Source organism: Hermetia illucens, chromosome 5 (genome assembly GCF_905115235.1).
Source record: "Hermetia illucens chromosome 5, iHerIll2.2.curated.20191125, whole genome shotgun sequence".
Lineage (NCBI taxonomy): Eukaryota > Metazoa > Arthropoda > Insecta > Diptera > Stratiomyidae > Hermetia > Hermetia illucens.
In genome coordinates, this window is record NC_051853.1 from 98,783,115 (window position 1) to 98,807,633 (window position 24,519).

Genomic DNA, 24,519 nt, shown 5'->3' on the forward strand with positions numbered 1-24,519 from the left:
AATAAGTTTAGACAATTGATTGGTTTTCCACCTTTTTATATTTATACCTGTGTTCGAATTTATAAGGCTCAGGTAAAAAACTAACAGGTAAAAAAAGATTGGATGCTCTTTCTCATCGAGTACTCTAGCCGCGGCTGCAAACTCGTTACCTCTTTAACACTGTAATTCAAATCTCACTGGTCGCAGAGGGATTTGTTATCGTGACTGGATGTCGGATACCAGTCGACTCAGCTGTATATAATGAGTACCTGAGTCAAATCAAGGTAATCATCTCGGGTAAGAAGACTAATGCAGAGATTAGAAAGGCTTTATCCTCTCATAAGTCCACTTATAATATTTGTCTTCAACGGCCTTCGCATTACAATTAACTTCATTCGATATCACCTGATGTGTACATACTATTGGACTCCTAGACTTCCCATCTGACATCTCCTGTCTTCTCCTATAAATCCTGCATGAAAAAGTCAAAATGGGTAAATTAAATACATAGACCAACAGGCGAAACTTCTGCGTTAATTACCAGATACTGACCATTAGATAGCTTTGTTGCCCTGCAGTTAGAAACGCTTCCCTATTTTGATGAGAAAATTGACATATAGCAGATAGAATAAGAAAATAATGTGGAAAAGTATTAACATATTTCTGGGAGAAGTGCTAGCCCGGGTGAAAATATTCCAGTCTGATTAAGAGATGGTTCCTGCAGGACTGATTTTTTACCGCTATTCCATAAACCTATGTCTGCCTAGTTTGAATACAAACTTTCAGATCGGTAGCTCTGTTAGCGTTCGTTTGAAAACTTCTTGAAGAGGACGACTTGATCCTATTTTCACGTGAAAAATAGAGTAGTGCTATCATCAAATACTCCTATTTGAAAGGCCGTTTTTTCTGAATTTTTTTTTTGAAATTTTTTGTGAAGAACTGGATAACTATACCAATACGAATTTTTCACCATGGATTTATTAATATCTCGAGCGTGCATAGTAATTTTTTCAGCCCGATCTCATAGTTCGTTATTGAAATACAGAGCAATTTATATACTCATCTTCAAAAAAGGTATTTTCCTGCTGCCACGCTAGAAAAAAAGTAAATAGCATTTTAAAGTACAGACTTAACTACAGCCCGCAAACTAGGATTATTAAAAAATATTAAAAGCTAAATTTTTGGTGCCGTGTTAAACTTTTTTTTGTGAATTTTGGTGTTTTTTCACGACTTTTTCAATGAAAAAAAAAACTACTGAATGAATCGCAATTATCCTAGTTTGCAGACCGTAGAAATATGTTTTGAATAAGTCGTGAAAATTTCAAAGAATTTCGTTGGATAGATTTTGGGTTATGATGGCAACATGCAGTTTCGAGAAAAACGCATTTAAAAAGTAGAATGCGATTTGTAGCCATAAAACTTTAACTGACCATTAATCTGCTATACCTAGTCCATAAACCTTAGGTTTCTTCTAGAACCACATGTACATCCTTGGCTTCAATTCTTGTCTTTTCAGCGAAGTCACTCGAACATCATTCGGACAGATAAATACGAGCTTTATTACGGCGTTCGACATAAATCTGGCATGTGTTAAACACGTGATAATGTTTAACACTATAATTTCCGAATAACTCCGGATATCAAAAAATAACTTTGCCCATATATTCTACACTATATCTAGATATAATTGATCCCAAAAAAAAATTCGACTCCTCAGATCCGACACACGGGATGACCCCCTTAAATCAAAGAAGAAATGGATTCAACACTGAAAGGCTCTTCTCCATCATATTCAACAGTCAAACAATGGGTTTCTGAAATTTGAAAGGTTGCATGAGCACTGATGGAGCACCACGTTCAAGAGGCCCCGTTACGATAAAAACTGTCGAAATTATTCAACACATTCATAAGAGTTGACGCACACATAACGTGATCTTCCCTTCTGTGGCACTTCTAGCGTACGCATGCAGGGGTCAAGTACTAGCGCTCTAGTTTTGCTACAAATAGTGTGCCTGAAACATGTTTTCCCCATCGGGAACACCACAGTGAGCAGATCTAGTTCGATCAAATACTTGGGAGTAACTCTGCATGAACTCCTCAAGTTCAAACCCCACCTTCAGCTCGCTATCAGCAAGGCACGCGGTGCAGTCAGCGACATCTACTATCTTCTTCGCAAGACAGTAAGTCCCAGCAGCAAAACCGAACTGACTCTGTATAAGACTCTAATAAGACCCGTTATCTGTTACGGAGCACCAACTTGGATCTCAAGCTCCAACCAAGCCATTGCAAAATGCGAGTCATTCGAACGCCGAATCCTTAGACATTGCACAGGCTTGTCTTACAACTGGAAAACCGAAAAGATCGGCAAAAACGCCGAAGTGTACAGGCGAGCCAAAGTCAAACCACTTCGAGAATACGTTCTCACACCAATGGAAAGGTTCTTCGAAAGAACGGAGGACCACCCCAACCCATTAATTCGGCATCTCTACCAACAGGGTAAAACCTCTCCATTGGCCTGCCAAATCGTGAGTTCATCCCTCAGACCCTAAATCCGCATCCTTTTTGAAACTCCCTGCCTGGTAGGAGTGGATAGAGACTAAGCACAGGAAATTGTAATGTGCTTATTGTAAATATTAGTTAAGGATTAATTATGTTAGATTAAGCTAGGTTAAGTTAAAATAAGTTAGGTTAAGTTATTTTTAACTAGGTTAAGTAAGTAAATTTCAACCTTCTCGCGCCTTTAGTGCGGGCGCAGTTTTGAAAAAGCGTAGATTATACTACAAAATTGTCAAGATTCATGTATATAAAGAATAATATACTAAGTAAAGTAAATTACAGAGAAGGTCGGGTTGGCCAAACAATGTAATAGTCACCTGTTTGATAGAGTTAAGATCAATTAGCCGTTATTAAGCAAGCATTAAGTAACCATTGTCTAGTTGTAAGTCACTATTTGAATAAATTGAATTGAATTGAATGTTTTCCCCAAGTTCATCTTCCAACGAGGAAGAAGTACTGCTTTTGTGCCGCCTAATGGATTCCAAGAGAAAAAGAAAGCTCCGGGTGCACATTTAATACCCTTTTTGCTGAATTACTTGAAGATGACGGAGGTTCATTTATAATATATTTTTTTTTCTTTCATATTTAAATAAAAAGCTTCAATTAATTGTACAATAATATAACGTGGTATACAAACACTAGATACCAACTGGAACTCATGTGCCATAATTGTAGATCTTACTTAATTCGCCATAGCAAAGAAGGTAAAAACATTTTTTTGGATGAATAAGATTTTTCGCGACACGAAAGGAATCATTTTCATTAATTACCCTCAGAAGGGTAAAACTATTACTGGTGAATACTGCACAGGGATTTTGTAACTTTTGAAAGACGAAATACGAAAAAACGATCGCACCTCGCGCAGAAAAACATTTTGCTTCACCATAACAACGCAGCAGCCCATACATTGATGGTCATAATAGCAGTACAGAGGGAACATTGGCGACGCACAACTTCGACTTGATGTTGGTGTTTAGGTGCCTATACATCCAGACTTTGGACAAATCATTAAAGACGGATCTAGCGTTGTCAATACGTCGACCAACATTGAGTTCGTCATCATCATCGGCAGAAGCAACGCTGCCCAGATATAACAATCGTTAAGTGCCTCGATGTTCGGATCATTGTTATAACAAGTATTATTTCTGAGAATGGGTCCGTGAGAGAAATTATCACTTTCGACCCCCACACTTCCCAACTTTCCAATGAACGACAAAAGTAAGACTTGCGTCGGAAAGTATTGATCGAAACCTTTCATTTGATACCCCCCCCCCCCACATGAGCATATTCGATGGAAAAAATATCACACCCGCTTTTGAACGAATAGTGGTGGTCTATTCAATTTCTTCGCATCTGTTCGCTGTCCGTCAAGTTTTCGAGATAATCTTTGGTAAATTCCAGCATTATTTTAGCTATTATCTTTGCGGCGGCAGGGAGCACGGAAGTTTTTAATGGCAGTGCAATGCTCATTCATATTCTTATGCGGGTTACTCAGTGTCCGTCCGATCAGAAAGGTAACTTTGCCACTGGCAAACGACAACTAGATCATACAAGTGGTCCATATTGAACTTGGCGAGTCACAACTCTCCAACCCTACTAGAAAGTGGCGGACGTAATTTCGGGAGTCACAGGCAAGCGACTATTAAGTGATTATCGCTTGCAAGGCCGATTCCAGCACCTCTCATGTTACGTATCTTCAAAAGCCAACTTTTAAATTTATTGTTCATCCCAGTGTGGTCAATCGACCTTGTTGCAAGCTCTATACTGGAACAATGTGCCACCAATTACGAGGCAGTGGAAGGTGGAAATGTCCACAAACCTCTCGCCATTATTGCTACCGTGTTTCCCATTACATGTCCTAGCAGGGTGTCGTAAGACCCAACCATTCACATCTCCCATTACGGTCACAATATTACAATATCTTGAACTGCGTGTAATTGTTAATAGAAAACATGTTTTTCCGCTATACTACTTCTACCAGAATTTCTGGAGTGGACAGTGCCGCAAGATAATATCCAGCTTGTAACGCTGGATCTCAGGCGGAAATTGAAGAAATCGACATTCGATATCGTTATCGAGGAAATTAGGCGTATTTTAAAAACCAACTCGCTTCGAGAGACAATAGCCTAAAGTCGTAACTACCAGGTCCGACCTGGTATGAATAACGGTATGTGGTATGTGTTTTGAATTGTGTAGCAATACTATTGAAACAGGGTTTTTGAAAAAACCAATCCCTACTGCTTTCAGACACATTTTTTTGTACCAGGTTTTGTTCCAGGTTGTAATGTTCTTAAAAAAAATGGTTGATGGGTCAAGACTCTTGGTCCTTTGGATAACTATTCTGCTGAGAGGAATTGAGAATAGGAAGTTATTTAGTAAGTAATTTTTTAGCGACCGAACGTAATAGCTTTGCTGTCAACCTTGGAACCCCTCGAATAAAACCTGATTGTGTCTGAAAGCAGACGGATTCTATTTTTTTAAAACGCTGGTTCAATAGTATTACTACACAATTCAAAACACGTATCTATATCATATATGTTTATAACATACATGAATATATGTTAAAATACACCCCCAACATCATACTGGTGAAAAAATATACGTTATAAAAACAGTATGAACCCACCCACCTCCCATTACAGATACAATTTTTAAAAAAATGTTAGTTAAAACGTGATTATCTGGCGATGAAACGACCTGCTTCGGTCTGACTCGTCCCTCCTCCTTTTCCAAACGGGATAGGAAGCATCTTTGGTGGAGTTAATTATATGTAAGCTACTACGAAATTGTTTATTGAAATTTTTCGCACTATGGAAGGTCTTATAAAGCTGCGTTAGGGGGTATTTTGGTGGAAGTGTAGTAAGAAGGAATTAGTAATCACTTTGCTCTCTTATCTTTGCAAACCTCTACATTTATATAATATTATATATATATGTGTACATGGTCCATTAAATGAACTGGCTCTAATTCATAACTTTGATCCATTAAAAAAAATTCAAAAATTGGAAGCTCGACGCGTCAGGTAGAGAAAGGTTGGGTTTTCGTTATATAGCCCATAATATGTCAGGCTATTCACTCTAGGGTAAAAAGAAGCAGACAAGTTTGGCCTACCATAAAATCCCACACCGCGATTACATCCTAGTAGCATTTTATGATTTTGGGATGAACTTAAAAGGGAATATCAAAATGTGCTGCTGTTGGTAACTTTATCTAAACAGACATGAATGTGAAAGATATGGTGACCCCTTTGTAATACATTGGAATAGCTTCACAATTATTTCAGATTTTTCATTTAGATAGTTTCTAAGAATTGGTCTGTGATTCTTAGCTGCACTTTCCACGCACCCCTTAATTTTACCAACTGATAGTTGCAGAGCATTTTTTGAATAATGGTTAGGATTTTGTGAAGTCCGGCCGACTTTTCGTTTTTACTCTGTTTAATAGACCTTGCGATCGTTTTGGGTTTCACGACCTTAATTGATGAGGAAGAGCAAGTTTGAACCTCTTTAATGATTTGCGCAGGTGTTTTCTCCTAAATTTAATAAACACAATTTTCCGTAGAAGTTACGAGCTTTTGTGCAGCTTTGTATTCAATTCAGCAATTCAGCCCTATTCTCCATCTTCTTCCTCCAAATCGTTGACCATCCGACTGTGGCTATATCCCACTGAAAAGTAACCAAATATTAACTGCGAAAGGGAAGTGTTAAAGAAAAGATAATATCCTTACTGAGGATGCAGCCCAACGTAAAATTCGTTTTTACTGATTACTGAAAGACCCGCGAAGTGTCCACGACAAAAATGGTTTTCGCGGATAGATGATCGGACTTTCGGTGTTCTGACATACATGTATTGACCTTACAATAAAAACAAGTCGGGAAACCTGAAGCTGGACGCTTCAGGTATGAAAGGTTTTGTATTTTTCTTAGTACGTAGCACGTAATATATGTGTATATTATGTGAGAATATCCACTTTCGGATGATATTGACATTCATAGTCTTGAATTTGCGAAGAAGCCACAACTTTGACGTATTATAACTTTGTTAGTAATAGCGAGATTTCCACCAAACTTAGTGAGATCATGCTCTATGTTATACCCTATATTGTTGTGAAATTTCGTCATGCTAGCATGAACTTAAGGGGGGTTTTGCAGTCAATTACTAAAAATTATAGTAATATACTATTATTAACGTTATTTGTACAGATATCAGTATGGAAGGTATTTCGGAGCCCAGGCACCATACAGTGGCAGCCTCCTGATTTTTTTTCAGATTTTTCTGTTGGGTGGTTTCTAAGAATGGCCCCCTTGAAGAATGATCACTTTCAACCCCCCGCTCTCCCCACATTCCCCAGAAATGTCAAATCCAAGACCGGCTTCGAAAAGTACTAACCAAGACCTTTAATTTGATACACCACATGACAATATTTTATGAAAAAAAATGTACGCCCTCCTTTTGCATGTATGGGGACCCCCCTTAAATTCGACATAAAAGGATGTAACTCACTGTATGCGTGAGTGGTCACAATTCCCACCCTTCTACCAAATTTGGTGTCACTCGCTATAACCGTCTTCGAGAAAAATGCGTGTGACGGACAGACAGACAGACTCTTGTTGAAAATAATCCAGCAAGAGCGGGGTACTAGCACTTTCAAGCATCCCCGGAATGTGACGCCGATTCCACCAGTCACCAGGGGCGAGTTGCTGGAGATCTGCAGTCGAATAGGCGACAACAAAGCCACGGGTCTGGACGGCATGCCGAATAAGGCCGTCAAATGTAGACCGGATATGTTCGCAGAGCTGTTCGAAACGTGCATGTCCAGCACCGTGCACCGGGCCTCTCAGATAAGCAGTATGGGTTCCGTAAAGCCAGATCAACCATTGATGTCACCAAAATGGTTACTGGCTTGGCCGAAAATTCAATTCACGGAAGGGGTTGTACCAGCAAATATTGTGTCGTGGTTACCCTGGATGTGAGGAATGCATTGGAACCTTATACGAAAGTCTCTGGCGACGATTGGGGTTCCTAGCTACTTGCATGAGCGGACACTCTGGTATAATACCGAGGATGGACCCAAGGAGTACGTTATCTCTGCGGGTGTCCCACAGGGCTCTGTACTGGGCCCACTACTGTGAAACATCATGTACAATGATGTGCTTAACCTTTCGGTTCCGGAACCGGCCACGGTGGTAGGTTGCGCCGATGACATAGCACTGGTTGTGGTTGCAAAGCATCTCGAGGATGCTGAGTTGTACTCAAGCGAAGCAATCAGTGTCGTTAAAGCTTGGGTGGAGAGTGCTGGACTGGCAATCGCGGAGGAAAAGACGAAAGCGGTCCTCATCACTAAGCGCCTGCATTAGAATCGGGAATCGTATCATCACTTCCAAGCCGGCCATCAAATACCTATGAGTGATGATAGACGGAAAACTCAATTTTAAGCAGCACATAGAGCATACTTGTAAAAAAGCATCCATCACGAGTATTGCTCTCGCAAGGCTGATGCCGAACGTAGGAGAACCGCGGCATATTTGCAGGTTGCTCATAGCCAGGGTGGTGAGCTCTATCATGCTGTATGCAGTCCCAGTTTGGGGCAACGCGCTGCAGGTTTTAGGCAATGCATATAAACTGAGTTCGGTTTACAGAAGAACAGCGTTAAGTGTGTGTTCGGCCTTCAGGACCGTCTCAGACGATGCAGCGTTCGTCATCTCGGGAATGATGCTAATTGACATCCTGGCAACCGAAATGATGAACATTTATAACACCAGGTCCATCTCTCCCTTATCCCAGATGAAAAAAGCAGAAAGAGAGGGATCCATGAGCAAATGACAACAGCGATGGGACCAGTCTGAAAAGGTTCGTTAAACTTACAGGTTGATCCCTTCCATCAGGGAGTGGCTGGAGAGAAAGCATGGGGAGATCAATTGTAATCTCACCCAGTTTTTCACCGGCTATGGAGGATACCGTCAATACCTGTACAGGTTTAAATTGGACACCTCGCCTAATTGTACAAACTGCGACGGGGTCTTAGAGGACTCAGCGCACGAATTCTTCCAATGTCCTAGGTTCGTGCAAGATAGAAGGAACCTAAAGGAAACTCTAGGTGAAGTGCTATCACCGGAAAATTTTGTCCGGAGAATGGTAGCTTGCCAGAAAGACTGGGATACGATCAATTCCATGATCGCAGTAATCCAGGAGAAACTGCGAAAAGCAGAAGAAGTGAAGAAGGCGCGGCTACGAACCCCGCGGGAAGACGTAAGGAGACCTAGCTAAAGTAAGCTAACTCCGCCCCGTGATGTAATACGTAAAGGTGGTTCCACGGGGTGGGGGGAGACGGGGGTGATTTTAGCGGGTAAAAATCCAACACTCTGGCGTGCCCAGGCCAGAGTCTTTTGAAGATTTCCACCTGCTCCAAAAAAAAAAAAATACAGACAGACATACAGACGGACAGACAGTAAACCGATTTTAATAAGGTTTTGTGTGTACACAAAACCTTAATTATGCAATGAATAGTTGCTTTTCCTGCATTTACTTCTTGAAGCGAGGAGATGTTTTCCTTTTTTACCACTGTGGCGGCAGTTCCTTTTTAACCGGGCTTGAGACTATGTTTGGTATAGATGATTGGGGAATCAAAGTTGTTGTAATGAAGGGCGTGGTACAATCCTAGGATTGAGAGTTGTTAAGGATAGTTGCATGCTGAAGTAACAAAGGAAAAGTGACTTCATCGAAAAATTTGTTGGAACTGAGTGTGTGAATTTTTTAGGATCCATCAATTCTTCTCTAATTTTGATTAAGTACGTGAGATTGAGATTTTCCAATAGTTCTGCTTCGGATTGATAACATTGCTTGCTAACTATGCGAGTGTTCTGTAGAGTTTAATTCAAACCTAAACAGCTGATAACGCAAACCATATGGAACAAAGAAATTATATAATATAATGGCTATTGTAATGATATTGGCAACTCACAATAGAAGTAGTTAATTCATTTCAACCAAATGGAAGCATCTTATCTTAGCTTTTCATATGGGGCTAATTGAAGTAACCAATCAACCCTTACACTATTTGATCCAGCTTTCCATAGCGTCGACTGTGTCTAGTTATCTACGTACTTTTGACTCAATATTGATATGCTTTTAATTGTAGAATTACGGCACAAAAGTTACACCGATGGTGGACAGTTTTGTTTATCCCACTTTAATTTGCTTCGATAAGTTATAAACGGAGAGGCGGCAACTGGAGTTTTTTTTTTGTCAAGAGAAAAATTCCCATGCTAGAAACGGTGTTTAGGCAGTTATTACCTGTTTGAATTGGAATTTTAAATGGAAGGAGTTGCACAGCTTAGATACTAAGTGTGTTTAAATCTGTAAAACGTTAATTGCTATTGAATAAATAGTCGTATGCTAGGTGTCTAGTGCATCAATTGCACTTACTGCACTACATTTGCACGAACCAACCATAACTTGATGTTGATCCCAAGATACTAGTTGGAAATGCTGGAACAAACCATTGAAAGCGGATTCAGTATCGTAAATGTGAGTGTCATCAAGTTCGGTGTCGATTTCCAATGAAGTGATGTTTCGCAATCTAGGCAGCCAATTTGCCGGGCCAAAATGTCATACAGAAAGGATTTCCCAATAAGTTTGTCGTTTCTCATGTTGACATATATGGCAAGAAACGCCACCTATCACAAATCAAAAAACTTACCAACATCACGGGCTTCAATTTTACATAGCAAGCAATGACGGTCAAAGGACAGTATAGGTCCTAGGGCGAAATGTGAATTGGCACCCACGATGGAGTATAAAACCTGGAAAACGCCTGCTGAACCAACATCAACAACTTTACTGTCAAACCTTGTCTCTCCCTTCACGTGGAGTAAGAAAGAACTCCCCTCTGTAGACAAAAAAGGATGAAGGCGACTTTCCCGCACCTAAAAACGGGACAAGTTGTACCAACTAGTCCTCCAGGTTGGGGAGTTCCGCTGAATTGACAACCCTACACGGAGAACAAAAGGAACCTCCGACTGGATCGACAACAAAACCATGAACCCAGCAACGATAACGGATAATGATTTGCGCATTTTCTCATTAAACGTGCCCGCTTTGTACAGGAAAGGAGCTGACAAATAGCCAGCTGATATCCTGTTCTAATATAAAGCTGATGTAACTGCGTTGCAAGAAATACGCTGGATAGAGACCAGTTTCCTGGAGAAGAATCACTACACCGTATATTATAGCTGCGATCCAGTAAGCTACGTGCTCGGAGTAGGTTTACTAGTCAGCCAAAAATTGAAACCGGCTATTATCGAATTTGAAAGTAAAAGTGAACAGCTATGCTCTGCGTTTGCAAGGCAAACGAAATATAAGCCTAGCTTGTAGCTTACACAAAACTACCAATGACAACGGACTGTAGACTATCCAATTAGCAATATCGAACGTAATCGTTGTTGATGGAGGTTCTTGCTTTGGGTGGAAAGCGGTCGACAAACATACGTGGGCCTTCCAAGACGGGATCACTTTCAACCAAATTGAACACGTACTAATCGAACGCCTCTCAGCCTTGATGAATGCCAGACCATATAGAGGGCCAATGTAGACTCGGACCATTATCGCCACAATCGCCTCTCATTCAGGTTAGCATGAAGTAATCCATAACAGAGTTCTCCGTAGCACCCATAAGGGGGAAATGGATGCCGCAACAACCGCAGCCAACAGAGGTCCTGGAGATGAAGGATCTACAAATAATCTTTATAATCATTTGTAAAACTTTATCATTGATACGTACACAAAGTCGCAAAATTGGAACGACTGGTAGGGAACAATGTAAACTGGCAACCGAACGGAAGAATGTTGCATACCGGGCAATGATGGACTCTCAAACAACACAGGCACACGCAGAAACGTATCACAGCAGGATGAAGCCTTATTAACCTCGATCATTTTGCCGAGGGAAAGAGGGAAATCCGATTTCCGACAGAATAGGCATATTGAAGCGATGGGTTGACTACTTTGATGAACTGCTCAACAACCAAAATATCGGCGAGTTGGTGGTCCCGCCAACTGAAGATGACGGAAAAATACTGCCACCAACAAGCATGGAAGATACAGTCAGTGCAATTCATCGGCATAAAAGTCATAAGTCGCCAGTAGCAGATGGAATTACATCCGAACTGGTTAAATGTGGAGGTGACCTACTACACCAAGCGGTTCATCAACTGATGCTCAAGATGTGGGACAGCGAATCAATGCCCGACGACTGGCAACGAGGCATTATCCGTCTTATACGTAAAAAGGTAGATATCACACAGTGCATCAATTATAGAGGTAGCACGTTGCTGAATACCATCTATAAGATATTCTCCTCTATCATGCTAGGCCAGATAGCCCCAGAAGCCAGATAAAAGCAGCAGGATCACTCTCGAGACCATTCAACATCAACAACGGTCTAAGACAAGGTGATGCCCTGTTTTGCGAGTTACGTTATCGAAATGGTTCTGTGAAACACAAATTCCAGAAAACATGATTTCATACAAAGAATCATGTTCGCTTAAGTCAGAATGGCAAGAATTAAATTTTAAATATCTGTCTAGTTGCAGTGTCTATCAAAACATGATTTCTTGCCAACTTAGCATGTTTCATGAGAAACTATTTGGCTACTGGAAAACTAGATAGTATAGCGACAATTGGTCTTAAAGCCGCAGCGAACACTAACAGATGTAAATTACGGAATTAATCTAATAATGATTGTAGAAATATATCCTAAATGCTAATAAAATTCCACCTAAATCCCTCACGGCTTTCCTTGATGTCCTGGGACTCTCACACAGTCTGGTTCAAACCATACAGAAGCATACCGTTCTGCATACTTGCCCGATGTTGCAGGGAGTTCTCGACGGATTCTCCCATTGACCTACAACCGGCCCATACCACCAGCGCCCCTTTATCATTTAAGTAGGTAAGATCGTCCGGGCCTAAATGCCTGGCACTTAGCACTAAGGTATTAGGTAAAATCCGGCATCTGTCGAGATTGTGACAACTTAGAAATAAGTAAAAAAAAATGTACAAATTGCTTTCATCCAAATCGAGCAGAACGCGCGAGATCTTGGGCTACACATAAAAGAAGCCAAGACGAAATACAACGTCAACGTCAGCCCCAAAAAGTAAAAGAGCGACAACATTAAATGAACAATAAAGGTAGAAGACTACAACTTTGAGACTATTGACAACTTCTCTTATTTAGGGTCGAAAACCACAACCGATTTCAGCTATGATAAAATCCGCGCATGGATGTTGGCAGCCAATAGAGTCTATTTCAGTTTACACAAACTATGCTACTCGAGACGTCTCCCCGTATGGGCAAGGCTCTTATTATACGAGATGAAGATCGGCTATGCACTCTGCGCTTGCGAGGCAAGTTTAGAAATATAAGCCTCATTAACGTTCACGCCCCTACAGAGGAGACTGCAGAGTCGGAGAAGGACACCTTCTACGAGGCAGTAGAACGAACCCTCGAAACCTGTCCCAAATATGATATTAAAACCATACTTGGGGATTTTAACAGCCAAGTAGGGAGGGAGCCCCTATTCAGATGATACGTTGGCTCCCATAGCTTACACGAAAAAAACAAATTATAATGGACTGCGGATTATTCAATTAGCAGGGTCACACGAAATGGTTGTTGGAAGTACCTGGTTTGCGCGGAAAGCGGTCCACAAACATACGTGGGCCTTTCCAGACGGGACCACTTTCAACCAAATTGACCACGTGTTGATCGAACGTCGCCACCTCTCAGCCAGAACATATAGGGGCGCTAATATAGACTCAGGATTACTATCTCGTTGGCATGGTGCTCCGAGCTCGAATAACAATACCACCTAGAATCCCCTCTGAGAATCAGGTGAGAGTGAACACTGAAGCCATCCACAACACAACCCTCCGCGACACCTATAAGAGGGAAATGGATGCCGCAATAACTGCAGTCAACAGAGGACCTGGAGATAAAGCATCAACAAATGATCTTCACAATCAACTGAAGAACGTTATCTGGATACGGCCACAAACATACTTGACCCCAGCCGCAAAAGGAACGGAAGAATACCGCATACCGAGCAATGCTGCATTCTCAAAGAACGCGGGCACGCGCAGAGACTTATTACGAACTCGAACGATAACAGCTACGATGATGAAATCCGCGCACGGTTGTTGTCAACCAACAGAGCCTATTTCAGTTTACAAAAACTGTTCCGCTCGAAACGTCTCACCATAGGGTCAAAGCTCAAGTACAAGACAATGATCTTGCCAGTCCTCATGTATTCCTCGGAAATTTGGGTTCTTAGCAAGAAAAATTGCGAACTCTTGGCCGCGTTCGAGAGAAGAATCCTCCGAAGAATTGTTGGCCCCATACATGAGGATGGACGATTCCGTAGCCTACACAATGACAAAATCTATGAGCGATACCATGACCGTCCGGTTATGGATAAAATCCGGCTCAATAGGTTACGATGGGCGGGTCACTTAATCCGTATGGATGAGGATGATCCAGCCCGGAAAGTCTGTAAGGGCAATATCTATGGTAGAAAAAGAAGACGAGGCAGACCCTGCCTATGATGGAGTGATGACGTAGGTCAGGACGCCAGACAGCTTTTGGGGATATCGAATTGGTGGACCTCGGCGCAAAACCGGGATGTCTGGAGTTCCTTATTAAGGCAGGCGTAGACCGGATACCGGTTGTTGGCCCTTGATGATGATGATTATGAAGATCTTGCCAGTCTTCATATATTCCTCGGAGACTTAGGTTCTTAGGAAGAAAAATTGCAAACTCTTGGCCGCCTTCGACAGGAGAATGCTGCGAAGAATTTTCGGACGCCCATGTGAGCATTGATGATTCCGTAGGTTACAAAACGACGAAATTTATGAGCGATACCTCGACCGCTTGGTTGTAGATAAAATCCGGCTGAATACGTTCATTCAACCCGGAAAATCTATAAGGGTAATATCTATTGCAGAAAGAGAAGACAGGATAGAATCTGCCTCAGGTAGAGTGGTGGCTGAGCCCAGCACATCAGACATCTTTTAGTGATATCGCATTAGTGGACCTCGGCGCAAAACCGGGATGTCTGCAGTTCCTTACTAAAGCAGGCCTAAAGCGAATACCGGTTGTTGCACCGTTGATGATAATAATTGTGATAATGAGGCAATGTGTTTCATGGTATGATAGCGTCATCATTGACAGTTACATTCTGTCTAGCCTGAGCTTTTAAAGAAATATGAACGAGTGATCAGACCGATGAAACCGCACCGAACTAGTGTTTTCTGTGGATGTAGCTCTTGAAACTTTTCAGGTTATCCATTGGCTGATACATGCCAATTTTATTTACAAATGTGAGACAGTAATGCGGTGATTGCGTGCACCACGAATACTTCTAAGTTCCTAAAAAATAGTTTTAATTGAATGATGATTTTCATAGTACAGCTGGACAATTTGGAAATACTGTTATGGCGTCAATCTTACATGATGATTTGCGAAACGGTACTGAATAAAAGAGAAGCAATTCCTTTTTGGCCAAATATTGAAAAAACAATGAAGATTAATTTCACTTTAAAATCACTAAAATTTCGCATTACAGAGACAATTTTGGTTGAGAAACTGGACACCCTGCCCACAACCAGCGGTTAAAATTCAAGAAGTCAACTTCTTGTCCAGCCACGATCGCAGTATTACTTTTTCTTCCAAACCCAAAATGGACCTCCTTGTATCCAGCTGATCAGCTGTCCATACAATCAGCCGGTCCCGCAAACCCTGATTCCCCGGCCTTGAACTTCAATATTCAACGGAGGCACAGCAAAAGCAAGAACTTCGAAAACACTCACCATGTCTCGTCCAGAGTCAAACGACGGCTACAGTATGCAGCCAGTAACTCGATAATCTCATGGCTATGTTGAAACGCTAAACATACATTTTCCTCGTTCAATATTCCCTTTCACTATTTGGAAATTAATAATAAATAAAATTTGGAATTGTTCAAATGTAAATAGATTCTCGAGTTTAGGGGAAAGAGACCAATTATTTTTGGGTTTTTGGGTAAATTAATAAAATGAATTATTTTACCTATTGGAGATAAATGAATATAGGGATGGGAGTGGGAAAATTGAAAGGTCTTTCGAGTAGAATACATTGAATAGATTTGAGGATTATTATATGTATCTGGAACATCCATATCTACCTATGATGTAGATGATCCATCCCGAAAAGTCCAATATCTATGGTAGAAAAAGAAAACGAGGCAGACCCTGCCTGAGATGGAACGATTACGAAGGCGAAGGGGAATTGCTGGACCTCGGCGCAAAACCGGGATGTCTGGAGTTCCTTATTAAGGCAGACCTAGACCGGATACCGGTTGTTGCGCCATTGATGATAATGATCCATATCCACCTACAAACTGCAGTTAAATGAAAATTGATTGTTGTGCGACCCAGTATCGAAGACTACCTATTGGATATAACAAGTAGTCACTGCCCAAAAGCATATCTTTAGCTTACTGCAACCTAGATTGAAATAGTTGTTAACTGCATATTGAGACCGAGGGAGCATAGACATCTGCGAGTGCTTGCATCATAAATTTGAACAAAATAATTTCAGATTATTTTTTTAAATACACATGTTACCAAGTTTAAAAATGTACACTACTTTCAAGATCTATATAAGCTTTCAACAATATCTAAATCTAAACTAACATCACTAATCCAATATGTTAATATTCACTTATGGTTTTGTCAATCATGCTTTCTAAATATTCTACGGTATATTTCATTGACTCCGAAAACCTTTTGCTGGACATTCCAATTAATGTTTTCTGGTACGACTTCTCCTTGTCCGCAAACTGTGAAAAGTCATTCGTTTTTGATTCTTCTTCGTTCATCGATACCAATGGCAAGACGGCAAAAAGGCAAAATAGATTATACATTTCCCGTTGTTTTACTTGACTGATTACATCTTGGAGGGTTGGAATAGATCCAATGTCCAAACTTTTCAGAGTTTCCGTGAATACTGGGTAATAATATTTTTCAATTAGTTCAATCTTCCGTTTAAGAACATCCACCTGGGCACTCGTGGCGAATAAATAGTTCAGATCGATTCCCAAGCTATTGAAGAAAGTTCCCTGGTAGTCAACCTGATTTTATAGAAATTAGAGATAAACAACAGAATCTTTTAAAAAAAACTTGTAAACTCACAAACACTATGCCTATTGGTCGCTTGTCCTTTTCATCATATTTGAAAAGGAAGTTATTGACCCATAAGTCGCCGTGATTTAATACTTTTATGTCATTGTCAGGATCGGGTTCCACCATTTTCAAAGCAACTTCTCTGAAGTTGTCATAAATTTTCATCAACTTTGGATAGAACCTTTCATACCCAGGTATATTGCTCAATATTCCGGCAGCCAATTTGATATTCTCTTTAAATACATTTTGAAAAATTGGGTCTACAATCGATTCTTCTGTAAAAAATCCTTCACAATAGTTTTTTTCGATTGCTGGGTCCTGAAATCAAAATAGTATTGAATTAACTCTTGATATTTTGCATAGTTTAATGATTTCCTACCTCCTTCAGCAATTTAATCGAGGCGGCATGGAATTTTGCAACTTTGTTCAGCGTCACCTTCAGGTGTTCCTCATCAAGCCCAATCTGCCGACTGGCAACTTTGTATCCCAAAGGTTTCATATCCTGGAATACTATGTTGCGGTGAGGTTCTCTGAAAATATGGAAACATCTTTCGGAAGAAGTAACGAAAAAGTTAATATCTGTTTGTTCTACATACATATTAGTTGCAGAATAATATACTCACTTTGGGGCTATAGGAGTGTCACCTAGTATTTTGGAAAGTTTGGGTAATATTTCAATGTAAACGTTGATCTCCTTATCCACAAATCCGAACTGTTCTATTACGGCGCGATGCTCGTCTATTGGAATACTCTTCACAATTAGGAAAATTTCTTTGTTCTCAGAATTTTTTTGTTTGTATATGACCTTGATCCGATAAATTGTGCTGGTGTAGTTATCGCCAGGTTGACTTCCCAATGTTATTTGGAAATCATTGATATCAATTCCGCTAATTTGAAGTCCACTTTCTAGACTTGTTTTGAAAAATTTCTCGTTTAAGTGATCTGGTAGAATAAATTCTTTGATTTCGTGGGGCATCTGCAAACAAAATTGAAAATTTATTGAGCGAAATAGTGTGAAGATTTCCTTTATTTTCGCGACGGGATTTAATGTTTAGCGTGAAAAAATTTCACTTTTATTATTTGATTAATATTTGCCGCAGTACCTGCATGATCATACTCATTCCGTCCAATTGAGTTACTATCCAAACTCTTACCTAGCACTTCTCTGTAAACCATATTGAAGTGGTGGCAACATCTGCAGTGATTTGCGGACAGCACTGTCAGCACATTGCATTAATCTCCGAAGATTGGTCTTGCGATTAAAATAAGATTGCGTGCTTTTTGTTAATATGAGTCCAATTGCATAGCACTTTGGACCTAGTTTTGCGATGAATGCCGGGTTTTATTTGAATTGCCTCTCATCATCTGTTGGAGGAGTCATGGTTGACCAGAAACCGAAGTACAGCGCTGACAAAGAATAGCCCATGGAATGCTGTCAGCTCCTTACCTCCATAGTCTGGCCCGTCACATTATACAAAGATCCACAGATGAAAAAAATTGGAGCTCTATAGCCATTAAGTGCATTACGTAGACCATGTGCCTACCATCCAATCAAACGATATGACTGCAAGTACGGTTTGCATCAATATTTTCGTGAACCAGATTCGACATTCTATGACGCAACATATGCGATCGATGAGTCTCATACTTATCGTCGTCAATTGGCATATACTGAGTTTATTCTGGAGTGGCAAGAGATCGAAAGCGTTCAAGGTATCGGGCACCCCTTTACCGCTTCGATCGTAACGACTCCATATTGCCCGAGATGATTGCGGAGGATGTGGAGCATCATCAACGGCGCAACAACCGGTATCCGGTCAAGGCCTGCCTTAATAAGGAACTCCAGACATCCCGGTTTTGCGCCGAGGTCCACCAATACGATATCCCTAAAAGCTGTTTGGCGTCCTGACCTACGCCATCGCTCCATCTTAGGCACGATCTGCCTCGTCTTCTTTTTCTACCAAAGATATTGCCCTTATAGACTTTCCGGGCTGGATCATCCTCATCCATACGGACCTATTGAGCCGGATTTTATCCACAACCTGGGGGTCATGGTATCGCTCATAGATTTCGTCATTATGTAGGCTACGGAATCGTCCATCCTCATGTAGGGGGTCAAAAATTCTTCGGAAGATTCTTCTATCGAACGCGGCCAAGAGTTCGCAATTTTTCTTGTTAAGAATCCAAGCCTCTGAGGAATATATGAGGACTGGGAAGATCATTGTCTCGTACAGTAAGAGCTTTGACCCTATGGTGAGACGTTTCGAGCGGAACAGTTTTTGTAAGCTGAAATAGGCTCTGTTGGCTGACAACAACCGTGCGCGGATTTCATCATCGTAGTTGTTATCGATTGTGATTTTCGACCCTAGATTGGAGAAATTATCCACGGTCTCAAAGTTATATTCTCCTATCCTTATTCTTACCGTTTGACCAGTGCGGCTCGATGTTGTTGATTGGTTGGTTTTTGGTGCTGACGTTGCCACCATATATTTTGTGTTGCCTTCATTGATATGCAGCCCAAGATCTTGCGCCGCCTGCTCGATCTGGATGAAGGCAGTTTTTACGTCTCGGGTGGTTCTTCCCATGATGTCGATATCGTCAGCACAGGCCAGTAGTTGGGTGTACTTAAAGAGGATCGTACCTCTTGCATTTACCTCAGCATCATGGGTCACTTTCTCGAGGGCCAGGTTAAAGAGGACGCATGATAGGACATCCCCTTGTCGGATGTGGAACATGCTACTCTCAAATGTCCAAGATTTGGTGCGCTCTGACTGTTGTCGACTGAGAATAGCGTTCACCACATGCTAGGTGCTTAAATATCTTGGGGGTGCTGTGGAAAAATTCACGTAGGTGATCCACAATGTATCGAGGAAGTAGAAGCTTCGAAGGAAAGTAATGAATAACAACATGAGCCCGAAGGGATCCCGCCTCGCGACGTGATACCACAAAGCGGGGTGAGCAAAGGTTATTAACTTTAGGTTATTTTTTTGATCAAATTTCTTTGGACTCTGTTCAATTCGGCAATCTCACGTAACGGTGGTCACCTTTCGACTGGGAATAAGTGCTACGATTTTTTGATGCCACCTTTTCTAGTACCGTGGATTCTCGTACGCTTTTCTGATGAGCTTTAGTGAGGTCTCTGAAGTTCATCAATTTTTTTCAGATACATCTCCTTTTTCCGCAAGTAGGCACAACTGCATGATTATAAAGTTGGATATTTTCCCGGGGGTTGACGCAATCCACAAAATATTTATATATAATGTCAGGATAGCACTTCATCTTTACACTTGTTAGTAACAATCTTCTTAATCACAAAAGACGGTAAACCTGCACCTCTTATGGTTTTGATAAATTAATGCAACGTTTTTATCGATCATTCAACATAGAAAATGAGCACACGGGGTACTGTACCAGAGTTAGGAATGTATGTAATAGTATTAACCAACTATTTTCTGGATCGACATTTAAATTATTATTAAAATAACTTTGGAATTTGCGCGTTATTCAAATCGCAAAAAGTGTAGTATACTGTTATATATCTAACAATTGACTGTATCAAGGTGTTGTTGACATTGCAATATGATTGCCACGTATATGTCTGCTTGGATACAGAGATTTTCGTATTCGCACTGGTTCACGTACCTGAGACTTCCAAAGTTCTCTTTATTCGCAACCCCCACAACTCTGTAATCGGAGTCCTTACACTATTCTTCTTTATTGAAATATATGTTTAACACTTAATTATACAGCATTTAATTACGTATATTGACATCGTGCTTATAATCGACGCTGGATGGACTTCTGGATATTCAATATCTCACTAAATATTCCAGAATACTTTGCTAGAAAAATTGCATGTATTCGTATGTGTTTGTATTGAGAATTTGATAGATTTTGATATATCTACCTTTTAGGTTAACTGAAAGGGAAAAAAAAAACGGCATACGAGCAGCAGCTTATTGCAGAAACAATTGCTGGAGAATCTATCCCACCCGACAACGATGATGAGGAATGGTTTCCTGTTTCAACTGATACTCCAGAACGAGAGAGTGAATTTTCCGACAATGACGAAGTCCCTGAAAGCAGGGACAGCGAAATAGAGCAGGATGATGACAACACCTAGGTGGAGATGTTGAACTTGGAGTATCTTCAGACACTGCATATTTCGTCGCTAAAGATCAGACATAAACGGACCGAATGCCAACTGCTATCAAGCGTCAAATTCCGACACGAATATTGTGCGCCAAAAATGAGATCCACATAGAAACACTGGAACATTTCCCTACTTGTTATCTTTGTCTTGGCACGATTAGCATTGAGATGTATAAGGCTTCATCCTGCTGACTTGTTGGTACCTGTAATTTTCGAGTTCGTGGACTTGTTGGTTCTCCCAAGTTTCCTTTTCGGTTTGTGAAGTCGCTTCACAAGTAGCCTATGTAACGACGAAATCTATAAGCGGTAGTATGACCGTCAGGTTATGGGTAAAATCCGTCCCCATAGGTTGCGGTGGACGAGTCACTTATTCCGTATAGATAGGGATGATCCAGCCTCAAAAGTCTACAAGGCAATATCTACGGTAGAAAAAGAATCCTGCCTGAGATGCAGCGATGGCGTAGGCAAGGACGCTAGGCAGCTTTGAGAGATATATATATGTAAGTTATTGGAGCCGATGTATCGCCTGAATACGGGCTCTGTTCCTACTTGACTGTTAAAATCTCCATATATGATTTGGATATCATAGTTGGGATAGGCTTCGAAGGTCTGCTCTACTGGCACGTATAATTTATCCTTCTCCAACACTGTAGTCTCCCCTGTAAGGGCGTGAACGTTTATGAAGCTTATATTTCTAAGCTTGCCCCGCAAATGCAGAGTGTTTTCTTTTCAAAACCGATAACAGCAGGTTTCATTTATTGGTTGACTAGGAAGCCTACTTCGAGCACGTAATTTACTGGATGGCAGCTATAATGTGTGGTGTAGGGGTTCTTCTCAAGGAAACCGGTCCCTTTGCAACGCATGGCTTGTAATGCGGTTACATCAGCCTTATATTAGAGGGGGGGATCGGCTAGCTACTGAGCAGCATTTGGCCTATACAGGGAGCGCAGCCCTACCCAACCCCAATCTGAAGGATCACTTGTTACAATTTCTGCTATTTTTGAGCGTGATAGATTCACCTTCATCCTTCTCCGTCTGCAGTTTTGGAGGATGGAGGTGGAGGTAGGTTTTGGTAGTAGAACTATTGGTGTTGGTTCAGTAGGCGTTTCCTAGGTTTTGGGCTCCATCGTCGGTACCAATCCACGTTTCGGCCTGGGACCTAATCCCCATATATCAGTATTTTTCAGGATCCGATGCAAGGACTTGAGAATTTTTGTTAAATGACGCGTGGCGGATCGAAGTGCTTAAAGGACCCCCCGCATTCCACAGAGCACAGAGCCGTTCAAGCACGTGTGGCCGCAACTTCAAAATTTGTGGGCGGACCTTCACGGTGAATTTGGTTATTTTTTAGGTTTCTGGGATAGCGCTTCCCTGTTGGTCGTCTCCGGCCATTCAGGATAGTCATTTGACCATCGAAAACTCCATATTTGCCATTAGAAATTACCTTGCCACGGATTTCCTAATGACACTTGAGTTATTATATTATTAGCAAGGATTCTTGCTAAGTACGTATTCGCCTACAATTTTAATTGACCTTACACATATTTTTCCAAAGCGATTTTTAGCTTAATGTTACTAGCAATTTCCCACTAAACTTTAAAATTTTCAAGTTTTGTAATACAAGTTCATGTTATATTTTGTGGGATTCCAGGAGCGGTTCCGTAACAAAACGAGTGAACCATAGTGTTTCAATCCAGTAAAATCGTTCATATCTTATGCAGTTGGTCAGCACAGCAGCAGGAGGCAAACAAATCGGAAAAAAATGACAGATACTAGTAGCATGGACTAAATATGAAAGTGGTGTCTGCTTGTTTGAATTTTGCATCTTCGATTTTATAATAATTTCTAAGTTTACTGGCTTCCAAGGAAAGGTAAAACAGAAGTCATAAATTACAAACTAAATATAAGTCGGAAACCGGAAGCGCGGCGCTTCAAGTATGAAAGGTTTTGTTGATTTTTGTTTTTAACAATATTTGGGTAGACGATGGACCCATGCACAAAGCTTGTAGTGTATATACATAGGTAGAATATACTCGAAATTCAATTCGAGTGATACTTAAATTTTATCTCTCAGGAAGCGGTAATTTGAAGCAAAACAAATAACTTTGACCTACTATAACTCTATTAATAATAGTACATTTTTTACCAAACTTTCCAGCAAGATGCTACATATGTATTAGAACGTTCATTACTGCAGATTCGACCGTAGGATGAAGTTAACGGGGGTTCACAGTAAACTTTCAAAATATCACAACTTACTATTATTAACATTATTTAAGCAGAAATCATAGCGATGCGTATTTTGGCGCCATGTGGACTGGTAACCATAATATTTTTCCACTTCAATTGACTTTTCACTTTAATTGACCCCTTTTGAACCTAGCACTTCTCACCGTTGCAATCAATATCAAAACTAATACCTCATTTATTCGGTGAGAAAATGTTGCAACTGCCTTTTACGTATAAGGAGAAACTTAAACATGCTGCAATGTATGTACTCCACCACATTTGTGGGGTTCACAGTTTCAACTTTTCTACGAAATTTAGTGTCAATGGGGCCGACGGTTCCTGAGAAAAGTGCGTGTGACAGCCTGTGTACCGATTTTTTCAAGGAAACCTTAATAAAATCGTGCGTGTAAAATTTTCTGCCGTTCACTTGTACAGGACATTTTTCATGGAGTTCAAAATGTTGTAATATTAGATGTCCCGCCCCTGTGTGCACACATTTGAATGAACGATAAATATTGCTTCTATCTATTAACAATTATTCAGTTTTCCAAACAAGTAGTGTTGTTAGAAGGTAGAATTAATAATCACAGCAAAGTCCTTTTTCGATATATAACAACATATTTGAAACCAGCACGAACGATTAGGTTCCCAACAATCACTTTTTAAAACACTTATAAGTTTGAGCCACTGCTGTCCGAACTGTTTTTACTTACTATGCTCATCTACAGAATACCGTGGTTTCTTGAAAACGACTTGCTTCCTGGCCCTTACTTTAACGTTTAAAATATTTTAATCGAGTGCGGCATAAGCTGGTAACCGAAAATTATTATCATTTATTTTGGTGCTTCGATCAAGAAATTGTTGGCCATACCTATTTTCATATATACTCGTACATATAGTATTTGTATATAGCTTTTTTGTTTGTATATGTAAGCGCATATGGGCATGTGTGCTTGAGAAAAAAAAATTTCTGCATCTCCAAATCATCATTCTTGTGTTATTGGCCTGGCTAACGATCACCATGTATTAGTCGGGATAACATTATCTATTCAATCATGCATGAATGTCTTTTCCTCATTTTTTTTGTGGAAATTGTGGCGTTTCTGAAATAAATCAAGTATGATAACGGCCGTATAATTTATTATAATGACAAATCTGCTACTATGTAAATGAACATGTGTGTAATCGTAGAGGCGATCTTAAAAAACTGAGAGTCATGTCATCTCACGTAACAGAGAAATGGTTAACAGTTTGTGTGATTTCTTACTAAGAAACCAAGTATCCGTGGTATCATGATGACTGGCAAAATCGCCGTCTTGTACAATAAGAGCTTTAAATAGTTGTACACAAAACCTTATTACCTTATTAAAATCTGTTTACTGTCTA

At 40.5% G+C, this 24,519-nt stretch overlaps 1 protein-coding gene across 1 annotated transcript in view; it reads right to left on the reverse strand.

The window, feature by feature from the left end:
* Positions 1 to 23,961, reverse strand: part of LOC119658176 — a 56,704-nt gene extending 32,743 nt beyond the window's left edge. The window contains exons 1-5 of the mRNA XM_038065443.1: positions 23,847 to 23,961; positions 17,376 to 17,728; positions 17,132 to 17,300; positions 16,762 to 17,070; positions 16,284 to 16,700 (exon numbers count right to left, since the gene is read on the reverse strand). Coding sequence (XP_037921371.1) covers positions 16,284 to 16,700; positions 16,762 to 17,070; positions 17,132 to 17,300; positions 17,376 to 17,728; positions 23,847 to 23,855 — 1,257 coding nt within the window. The 5' untranslated portion in view covers positions 23,856 to 23,961. The remainder of the gene's footprint in view (positions 1 to 16,283; positions 16,701 to 16,761; positions 17,071 to 17,131; positions 17,301 to 17,375; positions 17,729 to 23,846) is intronic.
* Between the last annotated feature and the right edge of the window lie 558 nt (positions 23,962 to 24,519).